At 37.5% G+C, this 8386-nt stretch overlaps 1 protein-coding gene across 1 annotated transcript in view; it reads left to right on the top strand.

The window, feature by feature from the left end:
* LOC112611884 (zinc finger protein 723-like) overlaps positions 1 to 8168 on the top strand; it is a 30137-nt gene extending 21969 nt beyond the window's left edge. Inside the window, exon 7 of the mRNA XM_025365856.1 lies at positions 6856 to 8168. Coding sequence (XP_025221641.1) covers positions 6856 to 8168 — 1313 coding nt within the window. The remainder of the gene's footprint in view (positions 1 to 6855) is intronic.
* The last annotated feature ends 218 nt before the right edge of the window (positions 8169 to 8386 follow it).

Below are 8386 nucleotides of genomic sequence, written 5' to 3'. Positions count from 1 at the left end.
GGAAACCCCCAAAAAAAAAAAAAAAAAAAAAAAAAAAAACTTTTGTGATTTGAAGGTATTCTTTTTTTAATATTCCTTCTTTTTCGTCATTTTTTTGAAGTTAATTTTTGAAAGGATTTATAATTCTGTATTTTTTTTAGTTTTTCTCCTAAAACATTTATTGTTGAAAAAACAGATAACATAAAATTTACCGTCTTTTTTTGAGATGGAATCTTGCTCTGCTACCTAGACTGGACTGCAGTGGCATAATGTCGGCTCATTGTAACCTTTGCCTCCCTGCAATCTTCGCCTCCCGCATTCAAGCAATTCTCCTGCCTCAGCCTCCTGAGTAGCTGGGATTATAGCCATAGGCAACCACACCCAGATAATTTTTGTATTTTTAGAAGAGATGCGGTTTCACCATGTTGGCCAGGCTGATCTTGAACTCCTGGCCTCAAGTGATCTGCCTGCCCCGGCCTCCCAATGTGCTGGGATTATAGGTGTGAGTCACCCCGCCTGGCCTAAAATTTACCATCTTTAGTCTATTTATGTGTACATTTCAGTCATAGGAAGGTGGTGGCTCACATCAATAATAGCAGGATTTTGGGAGGCCAAGTCAGAAGGATTACTTGAGCCCAAAATTTTTTTTTTTTTTTTTTTTTTTGAGAGTGAGTTTCGCACTGTCGCCCAGGCTGGAGTGCAGTGGCCGGATCTCAGCTCACTGCAAGCTCCGCCTCCCAGGTTTACGCCATTCTCCTGCCTCAGCCTCCCTATAGCTGGGACTACAGGCGCCCGCCACCTCGCCCGGCTAGTTTTTTTGTATTTTTTAGTAGAGACGGGGTTTCACTGTGTTAGCCAGGATGGTCTCGATCTCCTGACCTCGTGATCCGCCCGTCTCGGCCTCCCAAAGTGCTGGGATTACAGGCTTGAGCCACCGCGCCCGGCCGAGCCCAAAATATTGAGACCAGCCTGGGCAACATACAAAGACCTCCTCTCTGCAAAAAAAAAAAAAATTAATAGCCAGCCATGGTAGTGTGCACCTGTGGCCCTAGCTATTTGGGAGCTAGAGGGGAGTATTATTTGAACCTGGGAGTTTGAGGCTGCAGTGAGCCATAGTTGTACCGCTGCATTCCAGCTTGGGTGACAAAACCCTGTTTCCAAAAAAATGGCATATATTTCAGGCATGTTAAGTACATTCACATTGTTATACAAGAGACTTATAGAAATTTTCCATCTTGTAAAACTAAAACTCAATACCCATTAAGTAAAAACAACCCATTTTACCCTCTCCAACCATTGACAAACACCATTTCACTTTCTGTTTTTATGAGTGTGACTACTTAAAATATCTCGTATTATGGAATTATATAGTATTCATTATTTTGTTACTGGCTTATTTCAGGGGACACAATATTCTCAGTTAATCTTCAAATATGACAAGATTTTATAACGCCAAATAATATTTCATTGTATTTATGTATTATATTTTTCAACGTGTTTCCAGATTAAAAGACATTTGGGTTTCTTCAGCCTTTTGACTTTTGTGAATACTAATACAATAAACATGATTGTTCAAATTTGTCTTCCAGGTCCTGTGTTGCATGTTATAGATACAGATTCATAAATGAGATTGCTGTATTCTGTAATTTTATTTTTAATTATTTGAGGTACATTTATAACCTTTTTAAATAATGGCTACATTCCTGAGTTTCACCAGCAATCAACATGGGTTTCATTTTCATTGCATCATCAACAGATTTGGGTTTTTTGTTTGTTTGCTTTTTGTTTTGAGACAGAGTATAGCTCTGTTGCCCCGGCTGGAGTGCAGTGGTGCGATCTTGGCTTCACTGTAAGCTCTGCTTCCCGGGTTCACGCTATTCTCCTGTCTCAGCCTCCAGAGTAGCTGGGACTACAGGTGCCCGCCACCACACCTGGCTAATTTTTTGTATTTTTAGTAGAGACAGGGTTTCACCGTTTTAGCCAGGATGGTCTCTATCTCCTCACCTCGTGATCCACCCGCCTCGGCCGCCCAAAGTGCTGGAATTACAGGCGTGAACCACTGCGCCCAGCATGAAGATAATTTAAAAACTATCAGCTGGGCACGGTGGTTCACGCCTGTAATCCCAGCACTTGGGGAGGCCGAGGCAGGTGGATCACCTGAGGTCAGCAGTTTGAGACTAGCCTGGCCAAGGTGGCAAAACCCCATCTTTACCAAAAATACAAAAACATTAGCCGTGCATGGTGTTGGGCACCTGTAATCCCAGTTACTCGTGAAGCTGAGGCAGGGGGAATCGCTTGAACTCAGAAGGCGGAGGTTGCAGTGAGTCAACATGGTGCCATTGCACTTCAGCTGGGCGACAAGAGCGAAACTCCGTCTCAAAAAAAAAAAAAAAAAACCTAAATTTCTAGCTATTATTTCTAGTTATTATTGTTCATTTTTACTTGTCAAAAGCACAACAATTTATAATAAAATATTGTCAAATATTCATATTGCTGAAATGTTTTCGTCTTGCAGAACTAAATCTCTACACATCATACAACTACCAATTTTTCCTGTATTGTGGCACTTTTCAAACACCATTCTGTTTTCTGTTCCTCGTGGTGTAACTTCTTTATATATCTCATACAATCTCTGTTTGTGGCTGGCTCATGTCACTTTGCAAAATGTCATCAAGATTTATCTGTGTAGTTGTTAGAATATTTTCTGCTTTTTGGAAACTGAGTATTCCAATAATTTTACATTTCAAATTATATGTATTGAATAATTTGGTGACAGAAACTAGCATTGTTTTTACCTATTGGCTTTCAGTAACAATGCTACAATTATGGGTAAGCAAATGACTATATGACCATATATATGAAAGTTTATGTGTTGCATTCTATTTGATTTGTCTTGTTTTCAGCTTGATACTCATACCAAATTGCTTTAATTCTGTAGCTTTGTAATCTGTTTTGAAATTAGAAATTATAATGCCTCCAACATTTTTTTTTTTTGGAAGATTGTTGGGTCCTTTGTTGTCTCTTGCGATAGCACTCTGCATTTGCTATTGCTATTTTTTTCAAAAATGCAATGAGAAATTTGAGAAACATTGCATTAAATCTGTAGATTACATTAAATAGTATAAACATCTTTACAATATTAATTATTTTAACCTTTGAACAAGAGCATGCTTGAGTGTATTGTTTAATTTCTATATATTTGTGAATTTTTCAATTTTTTCCCATTGTTTTATATTCTTATTCCATTTTGTTCATGGAAAGTAATCCATAAATTTTAGGGTGTTTTTATTGTTTTGTTTTGTTTTTTTTTGAGACAGTCTCTGTTGCCCAGGCTGGAACCCCTGCCTCCTGGGTTCAAGCAATTCTTGTGCCTTAACCTCCTGAGTATCTGAGGGATTATAGGTGCTTGCCACCAGGCCCAGCTAATTTTTGTATTTTTAGTAGAGACAGGGTTTCACCATATTGGCCAGGCTGGTCTCAAACTCCCCACCTCAGTTGATCCACCCGCCTTGGTCTCCCAAAGTGCTGGGACTATAGGCATAAACTCAAAGTTTTAGGTGTTTTTTTTGTTCTGTTTTGTTTTGTTTTTGTTTTTGTTTTGAGACAGAGTCTCGCTTTGTCGCCCAGGCTGGAGTGCAGTGGTACAATCTTGGCTCACTGCAAGCTCTGCCTCCTGGGTTCATGCCATTCTCCTGCCTCAGCCTCCCCAGTAGCTGGGATTACAGGCACCTGCCACCACGCCCGGCTAATTTTTTGCATTTTTAGAGATGACGTTTCACCATCTAGCCAGGATAGTCTGGATCTCCTGACCTCATGATCCACCCACCTCAACCTCCCAAAGTGCTGGGATTACAGGCATGAGCCACCGTGCCCTGCCAGGTATTTATTTATTTATTTAGTTAGTTAGTTATTTTTATTTTTATTTTTTGAGACAGAGTCCTGCTCTGTTGCCCTGGCTAGAGTGCAGCAGCTGTGGTCTCCGCTCACTGCAACTACTTCCACCTCCTGGGTCCAAGCGATTCTCCTGCCTCAGCCTCCCAAGTAGCTGGGATCACAGGCATGCACCACTATACCTGGCTAATTTTGTATTTTCATGTTGGCCAGGCTGGTCTTGAACTCCTGACCTTAGGTGATCTACCTGCCTCGGCCTCCCAAAGTTTTCGGATTACAGGTGTAAGCCACCGTGCCCAGCTCAAAATTTTAATTTTAAAACATTTGTTAAGATTTATTTTTTTGAGCTAACAGGTGGTCTATCAAAAAGAATGTTGTATGAGCTATTGCAAAGGGTGTTTTTCCTAATGTTGAGAAGTGTTCTCTATAACTGTTAGAAATACTTGTTTTATACTGCCCTCAAGTCTGCTGTTTTTTTTTTTTTTTTTTTGAGACGGAGTCTTGCTCTGTCACCCAGGCTGGAGTGCGGTGGCCAGATCTCAGCTCACTGCAAGCTCCGCCTCCCGGGTTCACGCCATTCTCCTGCCTCAGCCTCCTGAGTAGCTGGGACTACAGGCGCCCGCCACCATGCCCAGCTAGTTTTTTGTATTTTTTAGTAGAGATGGGGTTTCACGGTGTTAGCCAGGATGGTCTCGATCTCCTGACCTCGTGATCCGCCTGTCTCGGCCTCCCAAAGTGCTGGGATTACAGGCTTGAGCCACCGCGCCCGGCCTGCTGTTTCTTTACTAATACTCTCTTTTATTATTATTATCAGAGAATGTGAGGTATCAAAATATCCTGCTATAATTACATTGCTTTTTATGTGTTTTTTCAATTATGTCAATATTTACCTTACATATTTGGAACCCTAATGTGAGATACACACGTACACACACGTGCACATATGTACAAATTTTTCATAGGTTCCCAGTGAATAAATCTATTATTGCTTAAAATGCCCTTCTTTGTCTTTTTGGAGTTTTGACTTCATATATATTTTATATAATATGAGTTTTGGACTCAAGATGTAGCTCATGTAATACTAATTTGAACTTTTCTGTTCTCATTTGGTTAGTATCTGGATAAAATGCCTACTTCAATCTTGCCACTTTCAGGCTTTATTATTATTAGTTCTAAACTGACTCTTGTAGAAAGGCTATTGAAACTATGTCTCTTGATTAGAAAGTTAATTATACATATATGTAAGTAATTTTCTGAAAGACAAAGACTCCTGTTATTTTATTTTATTTGATTCTTGTATCTTTATCCCTCATTTTCTGTCTTCCTTTGTGTCTATTTCATTTTAATATTGATAAAATTTCACTTCTTTCTTATTTTCTTTTGGGTGTCTACACAGATATTTTCTTTGTGATACTTTGGGGATTACATAAAACCTCTAAAAGATAAAACAGTATATATTTAATCTGGTGAAAAATGAACTTCAGTTATATACAAAAATTTTTCATCATTACATCTGCCCTCAACTTTGTTATTGATATTGCTGATTATATCTTTTTAAGTTGTGTATTTATTAACAGATATTTACAATACTTTCTGTGCTTTTATTTTTCTAATTTTAGAGAATAATAAATGTTTTCTGTCTCCTTATGAGAATGCTAAGGAATTCTATTTTTGTGTATGTATGTTTCCCAGGAACTTACATATTTTTATATGATTGTGTGTTCTTGCATCATGTTATTTTCAGTGGAAGAAACTTTTTTCAGCATCTTTGATAAATAGGCCATCTATAGTGCCAATATACTGTCTCTGGAGTTGGTTATTTTGGAAGGTCTTTATTATTGTTTGGTAGGACATTTTTGCTGGTGATTATTCTCACTTGACAGCTACTTTTCTTCAGGGCTTTGACAATATCACACAGTTTTCTTCTGGCGTGTAAAATTTTCTTCTGAAAAACTTTATTGTGTAACTATGCTTACAAATGACACATCACTTTCATCTTGCAGCTCTTTAGATTCTTATCTGTGACATTTTAAATTGTTCTTATAGATGTGTGTTTTAGTTTGTGGAACTTCTTTATTTTTATACTATTTTTTCTTTAGAATTGGTTATTATCTCTTTTTGTGTTTTTTACCTCCACAATTCCTGTTTTTAAAATACTTTTATAATGATTGCTTTCTGAAAATTTCATGATTTTTTTGAAGGGGCCATGTTGCCCTAATATTTTGTGTACATTGTAATCTTTGATTGAGACTTGGACATTTAAGAAAAAAAAAAGCCACCTGTCACAATCTTTACAATGTAGCTTTATCCTGGCACAGTCTGAAACCAGTTGTCACGGCTAGTCATTCTGGGAGCCTTTCAAACATATTCTTAGAATGTGTCTTATCTGAAATGTTTTATTTTCTAGTTTAAAAAGTTTATTTGCATTTATCACTTGCTACACTTGATCCCTTTCTGTGGTACTGCAGTCTCTCTGCTGGTGTGACATTTACCTTTGGTCTCAGCAGTCTCAAATTGTCATTCCAAAGTATACTATTTTTTTCAGCATTTTATTTAATGAGAGACTGAAACCAGGGTCTTGAAAGACCCCTAAAAGCCAGACATAAAAATGTATGTGCCAGTATTTTTCTTGTCTTTTAAATAGAAACAAGGAGTTGGCAATTTACTTCTAAGAACACTATGTTATACTGGGGAGAAGGAAGTTCTGTGTTGGGTTAATGTAACAGACTTTTCTTTTTCTTCATGTTGCTTTTTTCATTGTTTTCACCTGGGGCACTTCACACATTTATTTATAAATTTTCCAAAAATGTGTTTTGGTCAGTATGTTTTTGTTACATTTTATATGTTTTTGAATAAATTAGAGCCTGTGGTATTTTGCTATGCCATCTTGGTTATATAGTTTATATAGTTTTATAGGTTAGATTTGTAAAAAATATTTACCTGAGTCCAGTAAGTGGAGTAATTTGTTGTTTTAATTTCTTTTAGTTATGTGTTCTCATATTGCTGAAGACCTTTGGCCAGAGCGAGACATTAAAGATTTTTTCCAAAAAGTCATACTGAGGAGATATGATAAATGTGGACGTGATAATTTACAATTAAGATTAGGCTGTAAAAGTGTGGATGAGTGTAAGGTGTGCAAAGGAGATTGTAATAGACTTAACCAATGTCTGACAACAACCCAGAGGAAAATATATCAATGTGATGAATATGAGAAAGTCTTTTATAAATTTTCAAATGTAGATAGACATAAGATAAGACATACTGAAAAGAAAACTTGCAAATGTAAAGAATGTGGTAAATCATTTTGCATGCTTTCACAACTAACTCAACATAAGAGAATTCATACTAGAGAGAAGTCCCACAAATGTGAAGAATGTGGTAAAGCCTTTAACAAGTCCTCAGCCCTTAGTAAACATAAGATAATTCATACTGGAGAGAAGCCCTACAAATGTGAAGAGTGTGGCAATGCTTTTAACCGGTCCTCAGCCCTTTCTCGACATAGGAGGATTCATACTGGAGAGAAACCCCACAAATGTGAAGAGTGTGGCAAAGCCTTTAACAGGTTTTCACACCTTACTCGACATAAGATAATTCATACTAGAGAAAAACCCTACAAATGTGAAGAATGTGGCAAAGCCTTTAACTGGCCTTCACACCTTACTGAACATAAGAGAATTCATATTAGAGAGAAGCCCTACAAATGTGATGAATGTTGCAAAGCCTTTAACTGGTCTTCAGCTCTTACTACCCTTACTCAACATAAGATAATTCATACTAGAGAGAAACCCTACAAATGTGAAGAGTGTGGCCAAGCCTTTAACCGGTCCTCAGCCCTTACTGGACATAAGATGAGTCATACTGGAGAGAAACCCTACAAACATGAAGAGTGTGGAAAAGCTTTTAACCGGTCTTCACACCTTATTCAACATAAGATGATTCATAATAGAGAGAAACCCTACACATGTGAACAGTGTGGCAAAACTTTTAACCAGTCTTCATACCTTATTCCACATAAGATAATTCATATTAGAGAGAAACCCTACAAGTGTGATGAGTGTGGCAAAACCTTTAACCGGTCTTCACACCTTACTCAACATAAGATAATTCATACTGGAGAGAAACCCTACAAATGTGAAGAATGTGGTAAACCTTTTAATCGTTTATCAAACCTTACTGTACATAAGAGAATTCATGCTCAAGAACCCCAACGAAGTGAAGAATGTGGCAAAGCTTGTAACCATTCCTCGATCCTTATTAAACATAAGGGAATTCATAGTAGAGAAACCGTACAAATGTGAAGAATGTGGCCTGGATTTAACAAATCCTCAACATTTACTAAGTACAAAAGAATTCATGAGAACTCATATGGAAGATAAAGCCTAGAAATAAGAAGAATGTGGCAAAGCCTTTACAAGTTCTCAACACATAATTTATACTAGAAAGAAATCCTAAAGTGTGAAGAATGTCACAAAGCCCTTAACAAGTCCTCAATTATTAACAGATATAAGATGTTTCA

This window comes from Theropithecus gelada, chromosome 19, assembly GCF_003255815.1.
Source record: "Theropithecus gelada isolate Dixy chromosome 19, Tgel_1.0, whole genome shotgun sequence".
NCBI classification, from domain to species: domain Eukaryota; kingdom Metazoa; phylum Chordata; class Mammalia; order Primates; family Cercopithecidae; genus Theropithecus; species Theropithecus gelada.
Note: the sequence above shows the minus strand (reverse complement) of the source record. Positions and strands in the feature narration are given on the sequence as shown.